The sequence below is a fragment of the Papio anubis genome, chromosome 12 (genome assembly GCF_008728515.1).
Source record: "Papio anubis isolate 15944 chromosome 12, Panubis1.0, whole genome shotgun sequence".
Lineage (NCBI taxonomy): Eukaryota > Metazoa > Chordata > Mammalia > Primates > Cercopithecidae > Papio > Papio anubis.
Genome location: NC_044987.1, coordinates 58,659,856 through 58,687,087, shown reverse-complemented (window position 1 = coordinate 58,687,087; position 27,232 = coordinate 58,659,856). Strand labels below are relative to the sequence as shown.

At 48.5% G+C, this 27,232-nt stretch overlaps 1 protein-coding gene across 2 annotated transcripts in view; it reads right to left on the bottom strand.

Moving 5' to 3' along the window:
- Positions 1-2,377: 2,377 nt before the first annotated feature.
- Positions 2,378-27,232, bottom strand: part of MAP6 (microtubule associated protein 6) — an 80,867-nt gene continuing 56,012 nt past the window's right edge. Inside the window, exons 2-4 of one of the 2 annotated variants that reach the window (XM_003910432.5) lie at positions 23,620-23,833; positions 21,339-21,535; positions 2,378-3,578 (exon numbers count right to left, since the gene is read on the bottom strand). In XM_003910432.5, coding sequence (XP_003910481.1) covers positions 2,519-3,578; positions 21,339-21,535; positions 23,620-23,833 — 1,471 coding nt within the window. In that variant the 3' untranslated portion in view covers positions 2,378-2,518. Of the gene's footprint in view, positions 3,579-18,346; positions 20,921-21,338; positions 21,536-23,619; positions 23,834-27,232 lie in introns of those variants that run through there. The other variant, XM_017948772.3, reaches the window with a different exon arrangement.

The following is a 27,232-nucleotide window of genomic DNA, read 5'->3' as shown; positions in this document are numbered from 1 at the left end:
CGTCTCTTCAGAGGTCAAGCCCTGGTAGCCAGTGGCCTGTACATCTGCCCCCGGGTGTCTCGGAGGCCCTCAGGGAAACCTTGTTTTGCTTCTCAGAGGTGGCACCACGGTCCGCCTGGCCTGTGGAAACGTGTGTGTCATGGGACCTGGTGTGTGGGTCAGAGGAAGGAGTGGGAGGAGGAGGAGGGTGTCCACACGCAAAGTTTGTTTGTTTGTTTGTTTGTTTTTTTGAGACTGAGTCTCCTCTATTGCCCAGGCTGGAGTGCAGTGGCTGGATTTCGGCTCACTGCAATCTCTGCCTCCCAGGTTCAAGCGATTCTCGTGTCTTAGCCTCCCAAGTACCTGGGATTACAGGTGCCTGCCACTACACCCAGCTAATTTTTGTATATTTAGTAGAGACGGGGTTTCACCATGTTGGACAGGCTGGTCTTGAACTCCTGACCTCAAATAATCCACCCGCCTCGGCCTCCTAAAGTGCTGGGATTACAGCCGTGAGCCATCGAGCCCGGCCTTCACACGCAATTCTTTAGCCTCAATGTGGCCTTGTCTTATCTTCAGGTCCCTGACTATTGGAGCTCATATGGCAGCAAGCTCTGAGGGCTACTTTTGTGTTGGGCCAAAAAAGGTTTTGTGTTGGGCCACAGGTTTCCTCACTGTGAAGAAACCTCTGTGTGTGTGTGTGTTTGTGTGTGTGTAGAGAAAACCCTAGTGCTGTTGGGAACGTGTGAGGAGGCAGGCTTGGGGCCAGTTGGATGGGGAAGGCTTGCTTAGAAAACGAGACGATTTCGGTGTCCTCCGTACTGTACTTACTCTGATGATTTTCCTGTAAGAACTGAGCTGAGCTCCTTTGAAAGGAGTAGCAGTATTCCTTGGGAGCCAGCTTTGGTGGGGGCAACCGGTGAAGCCTCCATCCTAGCTCCTTAGGGGCTCTGGACTTTGAAAGGGAGGCTGCAGTACAGCCTTGTGGCCCATGCCAGTGGCATCCCGGCAGGACCCACCTCTGACTGAGGCTGAGCCCCAGGCCCGCTGGCAGCTCCCAGCCTTCCTCCCCACAGCCTGGCTGTGGCTGTTCCTCGGCCTGCCAGCACCACACTTACAGCCTACAGGACTCGACCCCACTCCCTCCCTGATTTCCTGGAATTCAGAAAATGGATCACCCCTGCCTCGTCCTAGTTTTCCACTCCAGAGACCTGCCATACCCTTGGTCAAGTCCTCATGCAAACCAGATTCCTTTTATTCAGGGACTTCCAGAGGGAGCGTTACCCAGTTCTCAGCCACACCCATGCTGCCCTGTCTACCCTGTCTGGACTGCCTAGACTCCATCAGAACTCCATAGCCACTTTCTCTGGAAAGCCTTCCTGGCCGCCCTCGCCAGGTGTTCTCCCTTCACTGGCCCCTTAAAACCAGGCCTTGACTTGTCCTAGGGCCTCATCCCATACCATGTTTTATTGTCATAATATTCTTTCCCATAGTGACCCCAGTGCTCAGCACAGTCTGGCACAAAGTGCATGCTAAGGACAAGCTTGCTGCATGGAGAAATGAATGGGGACTTCAAATACATATATATGTACACACACACACACACACACTTTTTTTTTTTTGAGACCGAATCTCGCTCTGTTGCCCAGGCTAGAGTGTAGTGGCACAATCTCGGCTCACTGCAACCTCTGCCTCCCAGGTTCAAGTGATTCTCCTGCCTCAACCTCCTGAGTAGCTGGGATTACAGGGGCCTGCCACTACACCTGGCTAATTTTTCTATTTTTAGTAGAGACAGGGTTTTACCATGTTGGCCAGGCTAGTCTCGAACTCCTGACCTCAGATGATCCACCCAACTTGGCCTCCCGAAATGCTGGGATTATAGGCATGAGCCACTGTTCCTGGCTCTAGGTATATTTTTTAGAAGCTCTCGGTTGAGCTGTCATGAATATTGAATGAGGATTAACAGGTGTTAGGTTCTACCGTGTCCTGAAACTTATGATCAGAGGCCTGGTTTCCTCAAGAAGTTTGACTCCTGGATGAGCTTTAAGGCTGAGCTCTTGGCAAACAACTGTCATCCAGAATTCCCGTGTGCCAGGTGGGTCCTTGCTCCTGTTTCATCTGCAGGCTTCAACTCAGCCACCCAGGGCTCAGCCTGCTGGGATTTGGCACCACTTGTGAGGCTGTCATGGCATCTGACCCTTGCCTTATTCTGCCCACCTCTGTGATGGGGTCCTCTTTCAACCTAGCATCGCCTGCCCACTCCCGTCTCATGCTGACAACTCACAGGAACTGGTGCTTCTCAGTCCCCTCTGGTTCAGATGGGTGAATGCAGAGCCTGACAGGCTCACCTATACACACATATGCACCCCTGCCCAACAGAGACAGACAGAAACATTGCTGAGTCAGAGGGACCATTTTTATTAGATTCCAGCAAGGCTACTGTACATGTTTCATGCAGATTAAATATGTGTCTTCACTGCCCCTGGGAGGGGAGCACTCTCACTGTCAGCTCCTTCATTGGTGTGTCAAGGGGTGAGTGTCAAGGGGAGCTCTCAATGTATTCCGTATGGGGGGCAGTTGGGATCATGACTCGGGGTAGAGGTGAGACAGTAGGTAGCTGAGGGTCCCTGGGACCTTGAGTCTTCAGAGGTTCAGGGACTGCAGGATCTTGGTCCTTTGCTGGTGCTGGCACCAGAGAATCTTGATCCTTCAGAGGCACTGGGATTATAGGAACTTTATTCTTCAGAGGTTCAGGGACTATAGGACTTTGATTCTTTGGAGGCTGCAGGACCATGGGGCCTTGATCCTTCACTAGTACTGGGAGAATGGGGTCTTGATTCTTCACAGACTCAGGGGCCACAGGACCTTGATTCTTTACAGGTGCCACAACTGCAGAATCGTGAACCTTTGGATGCTCTGGGACTACAACATCTTGATCCTTAACTGGCCCTGAGATCACTAAACCTTGATTCTTTACAGGCTCAGAGACCATGGAACCTTGATTCTTTATGGGTGCTGTGGCCATGGCACTTTCATCCTTCGGATGCTCTGGGACCATGGGACCTTGATCCTTGACAGGTGCTGGGACCATGGGACCTTGATCCTTGACAGGTGCTGGGACCATGGGACCTTCATCCTTGACAGGTGCTGGGACCATGGGACCTTCATCCTTGACAGGTGCTGGGACCATAGGAACTTGATTCTTCACAGGCTCAGGAATCCTAGGACCTTGATCCTTTGGAGACTCTGGTACCACAGAACCTTGATCCTTAGCTCTTGCTGGAATCATAGGACTTTCATTCTTTGGAGGAACTGGGACCGAGGGACCTTGGTCCTTGACTGGTGCTGAGGTAACAGGGCTTTCATTCTTTAAAGGCTCAGGGACCACGTGATCTTGATCCTTGACTGGTAACAGGATCATGGGACCTAGATCCTTTGGAGGCCCTGGGACCACAGAACCTTGCTTCTTCAGAGGCTCTTGGACCATAGGACCTTGACCTTTCAGAAGGCCTGGGACCACAGAACCTTGATCCTTGTCTGGCTCTGTGGCTACAGGACCTCGATTCTTACTTGAATCACTGACGGGCTGAGCCAGGCTCCTGCAAAGGAGAGAGAGGTGATCACTGTGAGAGTAGAGCTCAGGCAGGGACAGGGCAGAGTACAGATTGCCTAATAAGTCTTGGCCTAGTGGAGCCTGGGCCAGGCAGCTCTTGCTGGAGAGCCAGGAGAATCTGATTTCTGTGTTCTCAGTACAGAATGTGGGTGGGGGTGAGAGAGGGGGGTGAGGGGAAGGCTCAGGGATCAGTCATTCAATGTGCTTGCCAATTGATTATAACCTGCACGTGGCACAGGGGGTAGCACCCTGGTGACAATGGCAGTACTATAGCTGGACTCAGAGTCATCCAGTAGGCATCCCAGCAGACCGTCCACCCCACACTCCATCCAGATTCCTACTTTTTCTTCTGGGATTATTGGGCCCATCCTGGGAGCCCCATCTTAGCTGCCCACCAGATGCCCCCACAGGCCAGGGTGTTCTTTCCTTGTTCTCAGGGCCTTCCAAGTTCTTTTCCCTCCCTGACTCCCTGCCCCCTTGTTAACCACTGGCTGCAGGAAGGGGCAAGGGGTCCATGGCATACTAGGAAAGGAAGCAGTGGGAGTGGGAATGCCTCTCTCCCCCTCTCCTGCAAGGGGAAAAGTATTTTATCACTGACATTGTATAGAATGAGCAGCATATGGTGATAATAAAAAGCAGGACAGCTTAGTTTTTTTATTATTTGTTTTTGTAGAGATGGGGTCTCACTATGTCACCTAGGCTGTTCTCCAGCTCCTGACCTCAAATGATCCTCCCACCTCAGCCTTCTGAATAGCTGGACTACAGGCAGCTTTTAGCTTTATTGCTTTAAATTCTCCATAGACAGTGCACCCTGTGATTGCCTGCACCATTCCCACTACCCCCAACCTTTGGTAGGTGACTCACTGGGACTCCGCATTCAGGTAGGGATGAGGCCCTGATCCCCTCACTCCATTCCCATTTCTGACTCTCTCTGCTCTCCTGAGACCCTTGCCCTCACCAACTCCAAGGCTCCTGGGCTTATTTCCCTGCAGCCAAAAGTCCCAGTCTTTCATCAGGATCCTCAGGCACTGTTCCCTCTGCCTCACTGTGGCCGTCTGCCTCATCCTCTGGCCCACCCACACTGTGGAGAGTGTGTGACAACACTAACTCTCAAAGACAACGGTTGCCACACTTAGACCTGGCCAGCCTGGAGCCCTCTGGTTTAGAGTGCACACTCCTTCCTTGCAGGCCACGTTGGAAGTTGCCACTCGAGAGTGGCATTGCTCAGCAAGCGTCACAGGCCCTTGCACGCCTACAACACATCCAGCTTTCCAAATGACTCCCTTTTATAGCTCATTTCAGCAACAGAGCAGCCCTGTGAAGCACACAGGAAGGATTTTCTTACCCTTACTTGTCTGAAGAAGAAAATGAGGTCGTGAGAGGACAAGTGATGGGGAAAGTGAGGGGACCCCCATGGACTAGCACCTGGGTCCTTCCACTCCTGGAGCCTGTGCTCTTTCCCTTAGCGCGCCTGGCACATAGTAGGTGCTCAATGCAAGGTAGCTATTACTGTTACCCTATTTATTGGGTATAATGATATTTACTCAGAAATCTATAATGATTAGAGGTCAGTACCTAGAGCACCTTGTACTATAGTATTATTAGGTAGTATTATGGTTGTTTTTCTATTTACTTGGAAGTAAAATTATGTGTATTTGGACTACTTTTATTCTTCTTTGTTGTCCTGATGCAGAAGCTTTTTACTGTATTTAGCATCCTGAGTCACCCAGGGACTGGTATTTCTCAGCAGAGTCCACGCGGCACAGGCAACCTCTCCATCCAGTTCCCCTTGCTGTCCCTGAGCATCACAGTGGAAGGGGCCAGGGCGGCTCTCTGGCTCAGTACAACATGGAACGCAGTTGCTCTGGCCAGATGGACACAGCTGGCTGCTATCAGTAGGACCTTAGTGTTTGAGAAGACAGCCAGGCAAGGCCGTGAGAAGCATGTGGAATCCAAAAGTGGCATTAAAATACCTCCAGTCACTGGTGGCTGGTCAGAGAGGAAAAAGAAAAACCGAATTCAGAATAGAGCCAAGCAGGAAATTGATTAGGGGTATTCTCTTAGATTGTGAAGCGACCTGGGTGGTGTCCTCCCAACAGGGTGAGGAAACTGAGAAGGGACAAAAGAAAAAAAGGGAGCTTAACTCCATCTCAGGGGCTTGGGCTGCAGAACCTATCCCAAGGGTAGGCCATGGGCCTGGAGTCCCCTACTGGCATGGAGGTCACAAAGAAGGCCAGCCCTGCAGCCTGGGCCAGGAAGTACGTTTCCCTGGATATTTACAGCATTGGCTCCTGAGCCATGTACCAAATTTCTGTTTAATGGGCTCTTCTGTTTAATGAGCCAGCTGTGAACTAACCTCAACTTTGCATGGATACATAACCCCATATTGCTTAGGTTAGAAAACTTTTTTCTTTGGTAGGTATCTTTAATCATGGGAAGGTTATAATTAAGATTTAAAATGATGAATTAAATCAAGTCCCCAATATTACTTTTTTTGCATTAAGTTTTTAAAAAACCCTGTAATCCCAGCACTTTGGGAGGCCGAGGCGGGCAGATCACTTGAGGTCAGGAGTTCGAGATCAGCCTGGGTAACATGGTGAAACCCCATCTCTACATTTTTTGTATTTTGTAAAAATACAAAAATTAGCTGGGTGTGGTGGCGGGTGCCTGTAGTCCCAGCTACTCAGGAGGTTGAGGTGGGAGAATCGTTTGAGCCCAGGAGGTGGAGGTGGAAGTGAGGTGAGATTATACCACTGCACTCTAACCTGGGTGACACAGTAAGACACTGGCTCCAGGAAAAAAAAAACAACAAAGAAGAAAGTTTAGGAAAAATATGCATAGATTTACTTCAAAGGTATTTGTAATGTTTAAGATAATTTAGTATATTAGAATGTCTAACAGATTAGTTTTGTAATCCCAATATAAAATGTGTAATGGAATAATTAAATTAGATGTATAATTTAAAGCTGAAAGATACGACAGTTTTACACATTTTTAAACAATGATGGAACTTTTATGACAAGCCAATGGTCACCATATTTTTATCTTAATTTATTTAAAATTATTTATAATTTAATTTATATTTAGGGCAATTGAAGTAAACTATAACATCCTCCTTAAAAGAGATTGTTACATTTTACTAAGTTTTTGATTTTTGTTACTTTTTATTAAGCATTTATTTTTAAAATCCAAGCTGCCTGGGCAGTTTTTCTATGCACGAAACTGCACTCAAGGGCACCATGAAATCCTCACTGACACTGACTGGTCCTCACGTGGTTCCAGTTGCCTGCCAGACTCCCATCTGTACAGTGCCTCACCTCCTCCGGTGAGGCTGGTATGAATGAGGCAAAGCCATCCCCTCAGGGTGGAAGCTGGTTCATGGCCTGGGGAGCAGAAGCAGGCTGCATTCAGCCCACTCAGGCCACAGGCCAGCTGTCCTTGGGCATGGCCCAACCTGCACAACCAAATCTTGTGCCCTTGGTCAGCAGCACATATTCTCAAGATAGCATATGCCACAGGTGCCTTCTCCCAGCCTGTGCACCCTGAAAGCACTAACCTCTCAGAAAGTACAACCACCTGCTGGGCTGACCTTGGCTTCTGTGCTGCTTATTGCCTGAAAGGTCTTGGGCAATTGCTTAACCACAATAGACCTCAGTTTCCTCACCTGTCAAGTGGGGATAATGATATAAATGTCAGGATTATTACAACAGAAGACTTTGCTAGGTGGGCATCTGGAATAATAATTCTTGATATTTTCGGAGTGCTTGGATAGTGCACAAATCAGTCCACTTCTGTAATAACTGTGATAGCAGTTTACTAAAATGCTCATGCGTCTGTTACCTTATGTCATTCAACCCTCACAGCAGTCCTGGGGGAACCCCACTTTCCCTGCATCATCCTCTCATGCTGTTTTGCACACTGCCAGCAAGGGCTGTGTCTTTGTTTCTGCTTCACCCACTTTTCTTTGTCAGGGCCCTGCCTGTCCTTGAAGGCTCGGCTCAGCTCCCACCTCCTCCCAGGTCTTCCTGCCTGTGTCTCTCCAAATTAGTTTCATTTGCATCCCTGCTGCAGCACCATCTCACAGTCTCTCCCTCTACTTTCTCACATATCCCCACTGCAGGCCAGGCTCCCTTGCTAGACAGTGAGCTCCCTGAAGGCAGGGGCCAACCTCCTTGCCTGCAGCCCCAATGCTCAGCACAGTATCTGAAACAAAGGAGGCAAAATGGAAAGTTTTAAAAGTTATTGTTGCTGAAAGCTGGTTCATCCTCTATTCCCTAGCCCCTGCCAGAAACTCAGATTCATCCTTGATACCTCCCTCTCCCTCAAAACCCTCACCCCATCCATTAGTTCCCATTGATTTCAGCTCCTAACATTTATCTCTTGAATATTCCCACTTCTTTCCCTCCTTCCCTTCCCCTACTACCTGCTATGCCATCATCTCCCTGGACCACTGTCACAGCCTCCTAACTGCTGTCCCCTGTTCCATCTATTCTTGCTCTCCTCCAATCCATTCTTCATACAGAAATCAGAATGATCTTTTAAGAGAGCAAACCCTATCTTGTCCCTTCCTTGCTCACAACCCTTCAATACCTCCTCCTTGTACCAAGAATAAAGAAGAAAATCTGTTACACAGCCCCACCTAGCTGGCCAATCTACCTGCTTCCTTACCCCTTCACCCCTCTCCTTCCTGCCTTTCCTGGTTCTCTGTGCCCAGCATTCTGTTCCTTCAACAAGCCCTGCTCCTTCCCATTTTACAGCTCTTGTACATGCAGTTGTCTCCTCCTGAAATATTCTCTTGTTCCCTCTTCACCTGGCTAGTGTCTACTCAGCTGTCCTCTCTCAGCTCACTGAAGCACTGTCCTGGGAAGCCTTCCCTGACCCCAAAGTCATGGCCAGCCCCCTGCTACAGGCTCTCCTAGTCCCTGGCACTTGTTTTCCTCTCTTATCTCAGTGAATTCCTTGTATTCTTTTGGATTAATGTTTCTCCCATTAGACTGAAGTGTCCAGAGGGCGGGGACCATGTCAGTTTTGCACATCATTGTATCCTCTGTACCTTAAATGAACAGTCCCGGAGCCCAGGTGGGTTCTGACTTGAACACTTGAGTGAATGAATAAAGAGACTGTTCTGTGCCAGGCTCTGTCCTATTTGCAAAACTAATGTTCCAAGGTTATATGAGACATCTTGTCTTAGACACTTCATTGTCTGCCCTTCTTCCTGTTTCCATGGAGACAGGCAATGCCTCCTGAGTGCACACACACTGACATTGGATCCACACTTTCCAGAGTCTAGAAGCAGGATTACTGAGCCCTGCCCTCCACTGGATGGAGAAAGGACTTCACTCCCTCCCACTGATTCCTGCCCTTGCACACAATTCCAGTCCTATAGTCCATCCACGTGGTTTTTTCTTCCCAGATTGTCTCCTGTTGCACCATCAAAGCAGCCAACAGCTGCGGCAATGCTCCCGGCATAGGGCTCCATTCAGAAAGCAGGGAGCCTATGGACCCTGTCCTTGAATCCCCTGCCTTCCCGGGGAAGTGTGGGAGTGTGGGGCATTGTGGAAAAGCCTTGAGGAAGAAAGAAACTGAGCAATAACTATGGGCCAGGCTTGGTGTCAGACGTTTTAACATATATTATTTCTCATGATGTAAAAAGCAACCTGCTAAAGAGACAGTGCATTGACTGGGCTTGAGGCCAGAAGAGCTGGGTTTGAATGTGAATTCAACCCCTTCCCAGCCATAGGATGGCATCAGGGGCACACATCTCCAGGCCTCAGTTTCCTAATCTATAAAAGGAGGATTAGCAGGTCCACCTTCTAGGGAGGATTAGGTTATGTGAATGCTCATGGCACGGCCCCTGGAATACAGGTGACGTTTAGCAAATGTTAATTCCAAAGGGCGACTTGGCGATCTGGTCCAATTGTGTTGCTCCACAGATGGAAACTTGGCCCAGAATGGGCAAGTGACTCTCCAGGTCCAGGACTAAAACATGGGCCTCTCAACATCTCAGCGGCAGGTGGAAGAGATGGAGCAAACTCACTTGGAGAAAAGATGGGCAGGAGGGGAACAGCAAGGCCCAGGCCAACGGCACCCCAGGGCCCCTGGCAGGACATGGACAGAGACAGGGTGATTCCAGGGCTCTGTTCCCTTGCTGCCTGCCTCCATGGGCCCCATACACGTGCTCATAATTCTTAGACACAAACAAAGCTCCTAACACGTGATGGAAACACAGCCGCCAAGGGGGATTGCCACGGAAACTATCTTTGAAAGGCTCATTATTCTTATGAAGAATCTGCAGGAGACAGGAGTTCTCAAAACAACTCTCGCTCCGCCTCTCTCCTCAACAGGACTCTGTGGGAGCTCCTCTTTTAGTAATTATCCTGTTGCTTGGTAATTATTTGCCTCTCCTGCTAGCCCGTGGGACTGTGTTTTCTTCGTCTTTGCATCACGAGTATCTAGCACAGGGTCTGGCTCATTGTAGTACCTGGCAGATATTTGTGGGAAAAACACATGGCTGGTGTAGCGTCTTCTCTTTATTCACTTTTAATTTTTTCTCTTTTATCCATTCACTGAACAAATCTACTGAGACCCTGCTCTGTGTCAGGCCCTCACTGGGGACACAGAAGTGAATGAGAGCCAACCCCTGACTTGGGGGAAGGAGCTTCTAGAGTGAGGCAGGAGACAGACCTGTCAACACACACCACAAACATGACGCCACCACCCGGGTACAGGCACCACCTCCAAGCTGGGCCCTAAACTTTATCAGCCTGTATCTCGTCAAACCAGAGAGGCTCAAAGGTCTTATTAGGGGCCAAGCTGTCACTCTGTTGGAGAAGTCTTCCCTCTCTATTCCATAAAAGCACAACTCCACAAGCCAAATCAAAGGCACCCAGGGCTGGAAGGGCAGACTGCTGGGCCACGGGTCTCCTGAGCCGCTGCTGCAGTCTCCCTGGCAGGTGGCTGCCCAGTTGCTGCTCGCACTGCCTGGGGGGCGCTGCACATGCCTCGTGAGGCAGCCTCCTCCTCAGTGGCCACTGGTTAGACCTGAGCAGAAGTCTGCATTACAGTCAGCTCCACTCCTTCCTATCTCTGCACTGATCCCTGTTTTGCACTCTGGAGCCACCCTTTTAGTGAATGCCCTGCTGGCTGCCCCAGGACAGCCTTTCAGGTATTTGAATGGGGCAGCAATTGGGTCTGTATCCCTGGCTTCTCCAAGTAACATATGCCCCACAACAGTTCAGACTTGGTTCTCACAGCCCTCACATCTCAACTGCCCTCCTTACAACGTGTCTCAGTTGGCTCTGTCCCTTGGAAAGTGCAACTCCAGAACTGAAAGCCATATTGTAGGTGTGGTCTCCACACAGGCCACACCTCCTCTGCCCTGGAGTCTACATCTCCAATGATCAGCCCAAGCAGCTCCAGCTTTATCAGTGCAGGCTGCCCAAACACCATCCCTCGCCGTCCAAACCCCTCCTCCATGACTGAGGAATCAGTTCCAGGTTCTTCTCTTTATTCACTTCTCTTTATTCACTCTGTCCAAGGGACAGAGCCAACTGAGACATGTTATAAGGAGGGCAGTTGAGATGTGAGGGCTCTGAGAACCAAGTCTTTATTCACCCCTACCCCCACCCCCACCTTGGCAGCAGCCCCTGTCAGATCAGCTTCATTAGTTTTGTATCTGCCTCTCTAGACTGGGCACTTTCAGGCCAGGGACCATGCCTGCTTCATCTCTCTTTCCCTCTCTCCCTCCCCTCCTCTCCTCTCTTCCCTGCCTCTTGCCTCCTTCTGACTTCCACAAACATTTACTAAATGCCTACTGTGTACCAGGCCATAGGGATCACTAGCATAGAGCTGGCACATAGTAGGAGGCCTACTTTCTCAATGAGGAGTTTAAAAATAGCTCATGCAAAATCAAATTCTAAGAACCTCATTTACATAACATAAAAATGTTTTCCTATTTTTAACTCAGCACCTTTTTTGTCCCTCCAAATGATAACATCTCTTTAAGGTTTCTGAGATAACTTTACATACAAGGCATTTGATTCTCACAACAATGGTGTCAGCCAGGCAGACAGAAAGTCCTCACCTCGCCTTCCAGAAGCGAAAACGTGGTGCAGAAAGCGGAAGTAAGTTGCCCAAAGTCACGTAGTGAGTTCGGGCAAAGTCAGGACCTTAATGGAGGAGCTCTTTCCCCTCTATAATATCCCTCCTGGTGGGATATACAGATACAGAGATTCCAAATTTGTCTGCAGATGTCTGGACTGAGTTCGGCTTGAGATGACTCTGACTGGCTCTGGCTGGAGCCAATGACTTCTGCAGGTCCCAGCTCAGAGCTCCCAACTGCATCTCCTTAGAGAGTTGCCCCTCTGGGCCCAGGCCCCTAACAACCTGGCTGGCTACTCCCACTGCACAGCGCCCCCTACCCGCCACGTTTACTTCCTAGCATTCAGCCAACCCTGAAAAAGAAGACCTTAGCCCCAGAAAGCAGAGGCGTCCTGCCTAAGAGTGCCCATCCACATTCACACCTGGAAGCCCTACTTGTGCAGCTGCCAATCAGTCTACCAGCCCAGGGTCACACTGAGTCCGCCAGATGTGGCTCATCACACGGAAACACCGGCTAGGACCACAGTTAGGAGAAATGCTGCCTCCGCAAGACTTAATTCTGGGTGAGGGGTGGAAGGAGAGAACTGTGTAGATCAACAGCATCTGTGACCTTCTTGTGACTCATTTGCCATAGACTAGAGGATGGAGAGTCATCGAACGTTTCAGAGCAAGCGAGGGACAGAGGAGGAGGCTGCTGTTTCAGGGGGATGCACATCTTTACGATGGGAATCCTACAGATAGTCCCAAGTCCTGGACAAGGAATGGGTTTTAGGGTCACCCAAACCTAGGTTCACATCCTGGCTCACCACTTACAAGTTGTGTGACTTTGTTCCTTAATCATCGAGGTCTGATTTCTTTATCTGTAAATGGGAGTGACACCTGCAGACTCTAACCTTACTGTGAGGATTTAATGAGAGGAAGTGTGTAAAGGCCAAGTAAGGGTTCATTCCCTCTCCCTAGGCTGTGGCAACTCTGCATTTTACAAAAGTTGAATCAAGATCTGGGGCAAGTTCCTAGTTCAGGTCTTTCCCTGCCACTCCGGCTTCCCTCCAGGCAGACATGTTCTTCTGAAATTCAGGGAAACGGTTGCACTAGGTGGGTAGGTGGCTAGGTGGTTATGTTTTCTTTGTGGTTATTTACCTATTTATTTTTGCCATTGTTATATACCTTTTCTAGATTTGGCCTGCTAACAAGAACTAAATAAATTTCCAATTGTATGAGAAATATTTTTAAAAGCATTCTCGATTGTTTTAGCACCAAGAAGGCAAAGTCAAAGGCACAGTAGATTGTCCCAGTGGGCTGCCAGGAATCTAATAATTCTGCTAATGGCCCTTTTTAAAATGTAAAGTGTTGGACTAAGGCAGCACTCAATTCTTGTCTAACACTATGCTCCTGGGAACTTGCAAATCAATCATTGTCTTCCCCCAACCCCCTTTTAAAGCAAAGGATCGGATCTTGAGCAATTAATCAAAATTGGTTTCCTGTGTCCAGAGGGGATCACTCCAAATGAACGTGGAATTGCAGAAATGGATCTGCACCAGGTGATTTATAGGGTGTGCTTAGAGAGCAGGGGCCAGATGAAGGGCTGGGGGACGGGAAGAGGCAGCAAGAGCCAACACTAGATGGCCTTAATCTCAGGCCATTGTGTGGCAGAAGGAGTGGATTCACCTTGTGTAGCTCCAGCTGCCATACTGCTGGGGACCAGGGCAGTAACTAACTGGGAAGCTGTGGTCAGCAAAACTACCCATAACATGAGCTATTGGCAAGGGCGTTGCACATTCCAGTTTGCAGAGGACTCTTGCATGCCTCCCCACAGGGCCCTCACTGCAGGCCTGGGAATCAGGTATCCCTTGCTATCAGAGCTCTGGCCACCTGCTATCCTGAACTCTGGAAACAAACAAATGGAAATAACATGTTATCTCTTGCTGGCCAAATTTTTACTTCCTGAATTTGGGAACCAAATATATTCAGAGAGTGATTGATATGTGTATTATTGCTATCTATTGGAGGCTTAAAGAAATTAAGAGACTCAGTTAAGGTCACATAGCTAGTAAATAGTAGAGCTTGGATTTAGAACCAGGCCTATTGGTTGTAATCCTTGCTTGGAATTAGACATGCCTATGAAATGTGTGGTGATGGGGAGGGTCCTGTCACCCTAGAGTTAGGAGCCCTGAACTGAGCAGGGAGTGGGATTGGCCAACCTCTTAGATTACCCTGTAACCAAGGGCCCATGATTTTATGCAATCAAGACTGTTTAGAAAAAGTGGCTATCTAAAGTACAGAGGTATGCAGGCCTGAACAGAGGCCAGCCAGTATAAAACCAGCCATTGACTGCTCTTTGCTCCACAGTTGCCGTGACCTCTCACAAAACTGCCCCTTTCATGGGAGCAGAGACAGTTATTAGTCAGAGAAGAGCCTTGTGGAGGCACCATGGTGAATGTGGAGGCAGATAGTGAATCTTATCATTCATTCACTCACTCATTTTTCATTCAACGAGCACTTTAGAAGACACTCTCTATGGTAGGCTTTGGGCCAGGAGCTAGGGCTACAAAGGTGAACAGAGAGACCTGGCCCTTGCCCTGGAGGAGCATGGTCTAATGGGGGGACATACACATGAGCGGATGACACAGTACATGTGGCAAGTTCCATCATGAAGACACACAGGGAGCAGCTTACCCAGCTTGGGAGGTGCGGGAAACGCTTCCTGGAGCTGTCCCCTGAGCGGAGTCTTGAAGGATGAGTTAGCCAGGTGGAGAAGCAGGAGAAGGGCATTCCGGGCAGGTGGACAGCGAGGGAAAGGCATGGAGGTGAGAAGCAGCATGGTGCACCGAGGGAACAAGAAGCTTCTGCGCCACGAGGAGCCCACGGATGGTTTAAAGCACGGGGTGACATGGTCAGATTTGCATAAAGATCCCTCTAGCAGCTTAAACCAGTAGCAAGCAGTGGCAGTAACTTTTAAATCTCAGCATCTGAAGCTCTCTTGGCCCCAGGTAAGAGTTCTGGGACCATCTGTTGAGATCACTATATACAATGCCAGGTTAACAAGTAATCGAGACCCATTACATGAGGACAAGGGACAGAAATTTAAGTTCAATTCCACTGACTGAAATAAAATGCTCAAAATGGCAGTCTCAGATCCAATACCCACATACTGCAGATAATAATGGATACCAGTTTTATCTTGGTACCTCCAGGACCAAGTATATTTCTTATGAATGAAGAATCTGCTGGACCATTCTGCATTTAGTAACCTACATTGCAGTCACCCAGGCAAGCTAGTACCAAAAGGAGAAAAACTGTGTATTGGCTGTGATGACTGGTCAGTACAGCCGGGATGTCTCAGTCAGATGTGTAAAGACCTGACCCCATTCTTATTTTCCCTCAGTTAATATCTGGGTCCCAAGATTTAAAAAGGGTACTAGGCAAGCCTGCTGGAGGACCTGGAATGGCCCAGCCAGAGTGTGGCACTGTGGGGTATGGGCTTAGTTTTTACTGGGAGTCCCACTTGTCTGAAACCTGATTCTTTTCAGGCCAGCCCAGCCTCCTTCAGGTGAGAGGGAGAGACAGCAGGCTATGAAGCTGGAAGCCTAGATTCCAGTGCTTCCTCCATCTTCCAAGCCTGACCAAGCTGGCAGGTGCCCCCTCCTCTTTGAGCTTCCCTTTCTCCTCTGTTACCTGAGGCCAACACCTGCCCCATAACATTGGGAGGGTTCGGTGGAATGTCACAGAAAGAAATGCTTCGTAAGCAATGCATACATATAAATTGTTAGAATATTATCATTTAGGTCTGTGGACTCAAGGTAATTCAATAGCTGTAATTCTTTAAAAGCAATCTTCTTAAGAATGTTTGCCTCAATCAACCTCATGTATTACTCACAGCTAAGTATATATCTATCAGAAAGTGGACATGTACTTTCAAGTACTCTATAGGGAGGAGAAGGGCATGAAGTGATATGTTTAGTGTCCTCCATGGGTTCCCTACAGCCCTCATGTCATTTCATCCTCACTGTGCTCCTCTGAGGGGGTATTAGTATCCCCATTTTCAGAGGAGGACACTAATGCTCCAGGAGGTTAGTGAGAGACACAGGTTTGCACGGCAGCACTGATTTCCACCCGTGAACCTTGTAAACACCTAAGAGCATTGTCCATGTTAACCAGTATTCACAGGGTAAATAACACAGTACGTAACGGTGTTAATTCTACTTCTCCCTGGTGTAGGAATTCTAGGATGGTCTAGGTGTTATGAGGATATATGCATCAAATGGCAGTGTGGTGGAAGTGGGGCTTGGATCACTTGCCTGGTTCTGTGAGAGCGGAGTTTGGGCTCCATTTGTTTGAAATAGCTGTCTTTCCTTTCCAGTGGCCTTGGCTGCCCTAGCCACTTTCCTAGCCCTACTGGTCTCAGGTGGTGCTAGGGGTGGAGCCTTGCTTTAATGCAGATGGTCCACTGGTTACATCCTGAAAGAAACTTCTCTACCTATGGTCCTGAAAATGTGAACTGCTTTAAGGCATTTTAGCAGTAAAAGGAGCCTTAAACCACAGTGACACACTAAAGGAGTCCATAGACTTTGTGAAATGGGACTTGACACTCCTCAAATCTATGAGAAGCAGGTTGTAAATTCTTAAACCTTAGTGAAGCAAAAGAGGGAAGAATTTCACAAAGAACACACAAACTCTAAGGAAGAATGAAATACATTTATAGCTAACTTAGCAACAATGACCTATTTTCATTGAAAATAGGGGGCTGGTTTGAATTTTGTTTGTTTGCTGTTTGCGGGAGGCAATGTGAACGATGGGTTACAGATTCGCCTCCTGGGGCTCTGGGCAGCAGAGGGGAGCATGGTGGGAACCACAGGCGGAAGAGCCTCTGGGGGAGCCCTGAGTGCATGGGCAGCACTGACAAAGCTGGCAAGGCCCTTGCCTTCCTGCCTCCTCCATTGCCCAATGCTTGTCCTTTCTCTGACTCTGAGTATGTCTCACCTTCTCGCACTCTCTTAGGTTACTCTAGGTGTCTTCATATGTGTGCCTTCCCGTGTCTTTTTCTCTCTGTGCCACTATTTCTACCTCTCACGTCTCGCCTGTCTTTCTTACCACCCCTCTCAACCCCCGTTTTGTCTCTCTCCCTTAACTCGTCAAAATAGAGCTTAATAATGTGCTTTTATGTATTTGTTTTATTTCTTGAGCAGCTTTTGTGTTTTCTGCCTCATACAAAAGTAGACAGGTGGGTGGGATGTTTTCTATTCATGTGGAAAACAAATACATACGACTTTTCATTTATACCACCCTTGATTGATTTCTACCCCTGCCTCCCCCAAAACTCAGCAATCAGGTCCAGCAATAAAAGTCCACCCTAGGGCTCCTAGCTTAGAGCAAGAGAGGATCTGTGGTGTCGCCCGACGCGTAAGCAAGCGACAGAAGCATGACAGGGGAGCATGCAGAGGTGTGGGTGCAATCTGGGCAAATGGAAATGGAGATCCCAGTTAGCAACCGCCCACTCACGTGCACCAGGCCTCTCCACCACCGAGCTCTGCCACTCTCCAGCCTGTGCCATGACCCTCCCAAGGGAACTACCCCCCAGAACTTAAGTTCATCTGGCATTTGACAGCCCCCACCCTCCAACCTTTGCTTGGGCAGACCCCTCTGTCTGGCATGCCTTGGTCACCCCCAGCTCTGTTCACCTGGTCAACACCTACCCATCGCTGAAGTCCTCCCTGATCCATGGAACCAGCTAGAATGGCCTCCTCCTTCGTGCCCCACTGTGATCAGAGGCAGGGTCTCAGTCATCCTGGTTTCCCTAGTGCCCAGCACAGTGCCTGGCACATAATAGGTATTCAATCAACATATGTTGGAAAAATGAAGAGTATAAAATCTTTTGTCTTCCACTTTACCAGAAGGATAACAAAGTGGGCAAACTTGGTCCTAGCTTTCAGGTTCCCACCCAGCTCCCCCACTTTTCCATTTCTAGACTTGCTCCCTGCGGCGGCCTTGCCCTTACATATCCACACCCCAGCTGCTTTCCAGGGCTCCCGCTGCCACAAAGCCTTCCGCAACTCCCCAGCCCTTGTTGGAAGAAGCCTGTCCTTCATTTGAGTTCCCAACTACCTGATCTGTTGTTACTTTACTTGGTTGCCTCTCTGGTGGCTGTTTCAGCACCCCCACATAAGGCACACATGTGACTGTCACCTGCATAACCCACAGTGAGCCAGCCCCCTAAGGGTGGAACATCCATAATGACCATAGATTAACTGAGCAAGTGAAGGCATCTCTGCCATCCCTTGGGAGGAGAAAAAGCCAGAAACGACAGTCCTGCCAGTCAACAGGAAGGAGGCAAAGAGTCAGAGCCCAGCCTCCCAGCATGGCAAGGTGGTGCTGGGGGCAGGCAGTCACTCTTCCCGGCAACATGGGATCAGAACGTTACACTACCTTGTTGGCCAGTGCGTCTCCCGGTCCATCTTCGCTTTCCCAACACTTAGCTCTGACTGCTTGCAAATAGTATCTGAGAGGCAATCTAAAAGAGTCAAGCTGCATTATGGAGAGCCCCAGGAAGACTGCAGGGCACAGCTCATCTTGCAGAGAATGGCTCAAATGGAAAAGGTTCGTTCCTTCACCTACTCAGGTGGGCCTCATCAAGGAAATAAGATCAAGAAAGTGGTGTTCGTCTTTAGCATTTATTTATAATTGGAAAAACTGTTTGTTTGTCTGTCTGTTTTTCTGAGCAAGCACAGACCACAAGCACGTCACAATCAATTGGCTATACATGAATATTTTTGTCATTCTCTTACAGCAGGAATGAAATAGCACCAAGAGAGGTGTGCGCTACACGTTACATAGACAATCTGTGGTATGCAACAAAACCCAGGCCACAAAATCATAATTAGACACTTCCTGTCTGCCTCAGAGAGGCAAAGCTATGTGGACCAAATGGGAGCACGGACAGAGGACGGATTGCTGAGGGAAGCCAATGCACAGCTCTTGGGGCTGCTTTTGCAGGCAGGAAAACAGCGGGAAAGCTTCAGTCCCTGCTCCCTCGCCAGGAAAGGACTGGGAACCACAGGGAAATGTACAGAGACCAGTGGGACAAGCATTGGAAGCTTGGTCACCTTCAGGAAGGCAACACCCAAACACTGCTTGTGGAACCAAAATCAGTTTCATTCAGTATGTTTGGGATATAGAATGAGACTGGCTGAGTTTTATTTGTAAACAGTAGAAATCAAAGGAAGTTTCTTGCCATTGAAGCGACACATTCAAGAGTCAAAGTGAACTACAAACAGGGTTTTCTCAGTGGGTGTGTTAAACAGAAGGGGATACTGACAGGTTGAAAAAGACATTCTACAGGTCCTCTAAAGCCTCGGGTGGGCAGGGTAGGAAGTTGGTCCCTGGGGCAGTGAGTGGGGGTTGGGGGGTGGGGAAGCCTGTGGGACCCTTAGGGCAGACTGTGATTTGGGCAACACCAACTTGACTTGGTCACAGGGATCAAGTCATGTGCACCCTCTGGTTGTGTGGCTGTGGAGACAGATTTCTTTATACTGCCCACCACGCCCAGCACAGTGCCTGGCACACAGGCTTCTAAAAAGAGAATGCTAAATGAATGATCCTCTGTGCATTGTAAACTCTGATTTACTTGATCTGCAAAAATAAAAGATTATTCTATGGAGAAATCCAAACTGTGGCTAGCATCAACATGTCTGACTAATGCCAAATCTTGAGAGACTGAACATACATTGGCAAATTCTCTGGATACAATTAAGATCATGTTGCTAGAGCTTTCTGGTAAATGTTAAGATTAGCTGGCAAAGAGTTGGAATCAGTACTGAGATCCACTCCAGTCATTTCCTGATAGCTTTCAAAATCTGCGACTCATAAACATGGAAACCCACCGGCATTTTCTACCTTTTTTCATACTTCTCCTTCCTCACAGTTTCAAACCCTGAGATAGAAAGGAAGGTTGCAGTGGGCCTCACCAATGACTTCATTTCTGGTATTCCTATTCTGTTAATAATTATGGCTCACGTAGCACATGCCAAATTAATTTGCAAAAGACTTCTCACTCAGCCCCAAGGTGACAACCAAAATGATGTAAGCAGAGACTTTGCTGCCTGAATGGTCAGAATAAGAGAGAGTTTGCAGAGGCTCTACTTCCTCCAAACCAGAATGACCTAAAGGGACTTTGAGGTAAGGAACTGTGAGACCCTCACTCTTCACCCCTTTCATTATAAAAGAAGAGCAAGACTGCGCCGGGGCTTGACACTGGACGGCAGCCCAGCATGTCAGAATGCCAGGGACAAGAGAATTTTAAGGACAGGAGATATAGAGTGTGCTGAGCAATATACACATCACATTGGCAAATTTTATTTTTCTGGTAACTATTTTGCATTCCCTCACAAGCACTGGGTTTTTTTTTTTTTTTTTTTTTTTTCACAACAACTCCCTAATTCCTACAACACAACTCTAGCACAGCTAAGGTGGCACTTGCCACCCCTGGGGGCTTTGGCCACACACACACACACACACACACACACACACACACACACACACACACGACATGGAATATACTGAGAGCTGCTTTTATATATTAATGAGGTCAAAGCTGCTTGCTAATTAGTTAGCAGAGCAGTCTCCTAGTCTGCAGCTAAGTCACAGACATTCTCCCTGACCTGAGGCCTGGCACTGCTGCCCTTTCTGGGGAGCAGACCAGAGCGGTTCAGGAAGGGAGAGTAAACATCGCCACACTTGCCACTACATCTACGCCCCCTTGGGTCTCTCAGAAACGGAAAGTCAAATTCCAAATAGACTATCCCTACACCTTGAACTTTCTTCCTCAGACATCTCCAACCAGTTGCTCTGGAAAAACCAGCAGCATTGGACAGGTGGTCGGCTGAGGGGAATCAGAGGAAAACAGCCTCCTCATTTCTGTGATCTTCCTATGACAGCTAGAATGTACCTAAAGCACCTAACCTGTTTCACCAGCCCTGGCCTAGTTTTAGTTATCAGTGGCATATCTATGACTTGGTATACAATTTAAAGCCCACTGATAGGAAACTAAACACAGGCACACATGTCTAATGGACGATTCTATGAAAAGACCACTTAACAGACACAATTCCCTTTTATTGACGTTAAGGCCAAGGTTGTTTCTTTCTTTGTTGTTTTTGTTTAACATTTTCTCAAACTTTGTCAATTGCTGAAGCCCAGGCTGAGCTTCTGTGGCACGTGGCGATTCTCTGAATTCTGGAAAAGAACACATGTACCTAAAGTTCAAAATCGACCAGTGACACAGATCTTGGGGATCTGGGAGGAGGAGACCCCACAGACACTTCCAAGCACTGCCGGGAGATTAGTTTTGCCTCTCCGACCTGCCTGCCTTGCCCATCAGCATGCAGTCGGAGTGCCAGGGGAGGGCACAGCCAGCGGCAACGCTTCCTGGTGCTCCAGGGGCTGCCCTCAGGAGGAGGCCTGCCACTCAGTCTGTGAAGCAGGATTCTTCCATCAAAAGAAGCCAAACCAAAGAGCTCCTGGAACACTCAGGACCAAGGCAGATGAGAAGCCTCTAATTAATTTTGTGGCCTTTTTTGGTTTGTTGGTTTAAAAAAAAGTTGGGGGGAGGGAGAGAGAGAGAAGAGTAAAAGGAAAGTGCAGGGAAATTTACTCTTTCGCCTCAGCCAGTTTATTGTTCATCTCTTTGCTTTGCTCCTTGTCGTCTGGCTTGGTGGTACTCGGGCCCTCCACGCTCTTTTTCTTGGCAGCCTGGCCTGACACCGCCTGCTTGTCTTTGGCCTTCCTCGTGGGCTTATGGCTCGCTGAGGTCTTTTTTGGTTTGGAACTCTGAACACTAGGTTTCTCCACCTGCACGGAGAGACAGACGGCAAATACAGAAACACAAAAAGGGGGGGAGTGGGAGAGAATTTAGAGAGAAGATATGGTTAATTAAGGAATAACGGTAATGACAGAGGTTGGCCCAGGTGGAGCACAGTGTATAAGGTGTTCCCAGGGACATCAGGGCACTCGGCATCTCCCGTCTGAACTCCCTGTTCTGTTGCTTTGGCAGCACTCACTGGCCACGTGGGTGCCCTTGTCCTGCCAGCCTTCCCCCGACCACCCCAGGCAGTGGGCCATACCACTGTTGGGCAATATTTGAGCCCCTCCCTGCAGGAAGTTACACCTCATCACGTTGCTCAACTCGCCCACAGGCATAGGATTTTGCTTCGGTCAATGAAATGTGAGCAGTGACTTGGGTCACCTTCAGGCGGAAGATTTGAGAGTCAGCCTGTGCTGCCCAGTGCTCTCTTTTCCTCTGCAGCAGAGAGAGACTGCTTTGCCACGCGAGACCCAGATGAAGAGGGTTAGAGTGGCAGCCAACCCACAATGGACTTTAATAAGAAATAAACCTTTGTTGATGTAAGATGCAGAGGTTCTGGGGTGGTGGGTCACTGCGGCACTCACTAGCTTCTGTTTCTGTCTCTAGGCTGGCTCACCCATATGGAGAAGTGTCCTTGCTGAGATGCTTTGGGCAGGGGGGTCTCCAGTCTCAGCTAGGCTTTCTGCCGCCAGCCCTCTGCTCCTCTTCTCTGCCTGGCTCCCCTACCATTTTCCCCAGAGCAGCTGTTCTAAGCTCACTCCACTCTCCCCAGCCTCCCTCCTCTAACTCTGTCCCCTTCATCTGGAGAAGATGGCCTTGCCTGCTCTTTCTCAGGAAACTTTGGAGTCACCGAAAGTGACCCTTCAATAGGCCACCGCCCTCATCCATCTCTAGATTTAGTTTCCCTCATTTTCCTTCCTTTCTCCTCTACGTCCTCTTTTGTCCAATGCCGATCTCATGCCCCAGGTTCTACCCCATCTCTGGATGGACACAGCTGATGCTGGGCCTCACAGGCTGGATCATTCACTCACTGAGGTGCACTGGCTTTCAGTCACTCCTGACCTGTAAGGAAAGGAACCAGTCATCCTGGTTTGCCTGGAACTGAGAGGTTTCCTGGAACACAGAACTTTCAGTGCTAAGATGGAAGAATCCCAGGCAAACTGGGTCGGTTAGTTACCTTACCCATAAACTGGTCCTGGACCAAATAGGAAACTCCACTTAAGTGTAAGACTTTTAGACAAAATCAGAGAAAAGGCTAATTAGGTTCCAGAGCTATTTAGGTTCTCAGACATTTTCTGCCATGATACAGAGGACAGTGGATATTTGTACAATTCCACGGGGGCTGGCATCAGAAGATGCTAGGTTGCATGGCTTGTATGAGTCCTGCTTCACCAGCTATATCTCCAACGTGCTTCTTCTGCTCACAAACTCCTACGTAAGGTGGAGGAATGTTACCTTAGGAAAATCCCTGAGTCCGCTTTCACAAACCATTCATTTTGGTAACAAATTGCTGGGAACATATCTTATAGCTGATGCTACAGGTGCATTGTGAGAGACTGAGAAGGCATAGTGGATGGTGCTTAGCCCGAGAAGATGAGAGACGGCAGGTGCTTTTCAGGGACTAGGGAGGGAAGAAAGGGTCCAGTGATTGGAGCCAAGGATGAGGCAGGGCACGGTCTAGCGGGAGGGGAGCCGGGCATGGGGGCCTGCAATACTGGGCCAGCCCTTCCGGGGCCCAAGCACATCTATTTTAAGACAAGGGGATTTAGGGCTCAGGTGAGGTTTTTTGCTACTGTTTATCTGGATTTCTCAAAATCGGAAGCTAATTCCCTGGAAATCTGCCAGCCTTTAAGCTGTCTTTATTTTAGGTGATGTCCCTCTTAAATATTCCCTTGAGTTTAACAAAGGTTCCTGTTGAAGATGCCCCTGGTCTTCACTGTGCTTTAGAGGAAGCAGGGATTTCAAAGGTGTCCATAGGGGCTGGGCCAGATTTGACAGCAGCCCACCCCATGCTCTGCTGCACCCTTATGGTCCAGGCTGTGCTGATGGGTTCCTACAAGTTCTGTCTCACCTTTGGGGGTTCCTTGAAGGGTTCACTGTAGAGGCTGCGTATTCTTCTGCGATCAATGACCTTATTGTCAGCTGCTGTTGGCTTGCTGGCTTCTCCTTTGAACTGAGCACTGTAGCTGGTCTCATGAACCATCTTATCATCTGGGGGCTTGTACTGGGGCTTGGCCTTTATTGGTTTCACAGGCTTGATGTCCGTCCATGCCCTGAATTCATTCCTGTTAGTCAAAGAAAGCATATGTGATATGAAGCATCATCTGCCTGGAAGCAGAGCTCCTGAAACAGGGCTGCAAACACAGCAAGCTCTCCATCAGTGCTTGCAGTATTGACTGAGGTGTGGCTGGAGGGTTAGCCTCACTCTTTCATAAGGAAGAGTGCAAATCTCCCTTCTTGCAAAGTTGACCCAGGTCAGGTTGTGGCAATAGCAGTTGTGCCTTGGAGAAAGAGATCAGGCTCCCAGCTCCACACTGTGTGACCATGGGGAGGCAATTCTAATCTTCAGGGCTCTTTTTCCCAATCTTGAAAATGAGACTGAAGAAACTCAACCCATTCAGTCATTCATTAAGTAAAAAAATATTGAGTGTTTGCTATGTGCAAAGTTAAAGAGTTGTGAAATCAATGAATGCCAGTTCTCCTTCCCCCCTTTTTCATAATGAAGAACTTTTGTTGCCCAGATTCCTTGAGGATAATTCCCCCATTTGAATAGCAGAGGACTTGCTTCTTGGAGTGCCAGAACTTCAATAATCTTAATTACTTTAGATGAACATCTTTGTGAAATGTCTAAATATTTGCAGATCTTTAGTAAGCAACACAGACTGAACATAATTTGGAGTTCACAACTACAACTTGTACTGGGCTGTCTGTGTGTGTGGGAGCGTCTTCATGTGCTCTGGTGTAAATGGCTATTGGTCCTTATCCTAAATGATCCTCATCTGCTGCTTTTTTGAGTCAGTGTGTTAGTTTTCTTGTTCTCTGCAATCCCTCTCGTGGTTTCTAATCAGCTGTTTATGATCTGTTATAGGGCTGGAGAGTAGATGGCTGACAATGTTCAAAACAGAGTTAAAAAATGTAGCTCCTGACGGAGGTCACGAGGGTCTACCTTGTTTGTTAAGTGCACGAGAGTCAATGCATGAGCTCTGTGACTTCTGGGGTCTTTATTGGGTCTGTTCTCCTTTGGGGGCACAAAAAGCTGCATTGTGGGAAAGGAGGAGTTAGGGCATGAATATCTGCGGAGTTAGGTTCTTCCAAGGCCCACTGTCTCCCTCACTGATGACTCCCTCCTTCAGGGCTCAGAGAGGACTACCAGGAACAAGGAGTCCGCAGGAGGCAGAAGAAAGAGCTTGGACTGCGATGGAGACACGCAGGCTCTCGCGCTAGCACTGCCTTATGCTGGCAGGCCTTTCCCTGCTCTAAGCATTCGTTTTCTCATTTGTAAAATGAAAGAATTAGGTCAAACAAGGTCCTTATAATGTCCTTCTAGCTCTGAGGCTGTCTTAGTTGATAAAGCTGATTTGGTAATACTGAGCTTGCTGGTTATTTGACCGCCTGATCTCTGTATTTCTCTAGGGGAACTGGCTCATATGTGAAGAGAGACCACTGGCTTTTAAGAGACCCTTCCCTGAGCTTCAGACTGTCCTTTCCAGTGCAGCCTGCGCCTCCACCTAGATGCCCCGTTGTTATGGTTCGAATGTTTGTCCCCTCTAAAACTCATGTTCAAACTTCATCCCCAGTGTGGCAGTATTGCAAGGTGGGGTCTGTAAGAGGTGACTGGGTAATGAGGGCTCTGCCCTTGTGAATTAATTAACCAATTCCTAGATTAATGTATTAATAGGTAATTGATTAATGAGTTGCCATTGGAGTGGGACTGGTGGCTTTTATAAGAAGAGGAAGAGAGACTTGAGCTGGCACACTTGGCCCCTTTGCCATGTGTCACCCTGTGCTGCCTCAGGACTCTGCAGAGTCCCCACCAACAAAAAGGTCCTCACCAGATATGTCTCCTTGGCCTTGGACTTCCCAGCCTCCAGAACTGTAAGGAATACATTTTATTTCTTATAAATTACCCAGTTTCAGATATTCTGTTATAGGCAACAGAAAATGGAAAAAGACACCTACCAACAACTCATACGCAATGTCCCTAGACCCAAATCATCTTGTTTTCACTGCCAAAAATTATTTTCTCCTCCTGGATTCCCTCATCATTCATTTTCACCCATTCATGCATTCATTCATTCACTCATTCATTCATTCATTCCTTTATTCACAAAATATGTACTGAGTGCTTATGGTCTGCCTAACAGGATGCTGGGTGCTATGGAACCCAAGCGAGTAGGAAAAGGCCCTGTGAGGACCTGCAGGCAGTGTGGGTGGCTGGGCTCACATTTAGTGGGGAAGGGCATAAGAGGCTAGACAGGCCATGGAGGCCCTGCCAGCCATGTTAAGGGGACAGTCTCCACTGTAACTAAGAGTTGCCAAATGATTTCAAGCCAAGGATGAGTGTGGCCAGGTTAGTTTTGGAAAGAGAATTTTGAGAGCAGTGTGAACAGCGGACAGAAGGGAAGAGTGGAGGCAAGAGGCCAGGCAGGAGACTGTGCAGTTAGGAAGTGGCAGAAGCAGGGGACAGAGAAGAGGGTGCTGGGTCAAGAGAGAGAATGGGCAGGACTTGGAAACTCATGAGCGGTGGGAGGTGAGGTCAAGGGGGCATCTGGGGAGATGCCAGGACTCTGGCTGGGGGGCAGTAGTCCCCCACTGAGACGTGGAAATTGGGAGGAAAATGGGCTTTGGAAAGAGGTTGAGGCCCTCCTGATTCTGTTCACGGCATCCCACTTACCCCAGTAACGAGGCTGTTCTTGGATCCCTTCCTCATCCCTCCTCCTCACTTCTCCACCTTCTTTAGGTTCAATCCTCCTTCCTGACCTGACTTCTGAACCATTTTGGCCCTACACACAGGCCTAGGGGCTTTGGGGCTGTGGCCAACATTACCTGCCAGAGGCTACAGTCTCTCCCTCCTTCCCTCTAACCTTCAGAGCCGAAGCCTTGCCTGTTAGATGGGCTCCTGGTATTTGGGCCTGGGCCTCCCAGGACCAATTCAGTAACAACCTTGCTCCCGAACATGTGACAGCAGAAACTTGGAATCTCTGTCACACCCCTGCCCACTTCCAGAACTAGCACTGAGATATGTGTACCCTATTCCTAAGCACTGCTTCTGGGTCACCTCTTGCAGACCAGCCTCTGCAGCCTCCTGCATCCCTGCAGTGGCCCCTGTGGGCTGGGGAGCATCTCACCTGTGAGCACTATCAGTGGGACATGTCCCTGTGGGAAAGTTTGGTAACCCCTGATCTTGAACAACTCTGGTACGTCATCTTCACATGAGACCTTTTTAATGAGTTGCAGAACAGGTTCACTGTAATTATGACAGATGGTTAGGTTTAAGCCCAAATTCCATTTCCTAGAAACTTCTTTGTCAAGGTGTGAAAATGAGCCAAATAATAAAACATGAAAAAATAAAAAATAAAAGAAAGAAAAAAGAACTTTCTTTGAACTCTCCATAAAACCTCCAGTCACATCCAACAACTAATATTATGTCATAGAAAGAAAATTAGCTACCATTCATTAGTTGC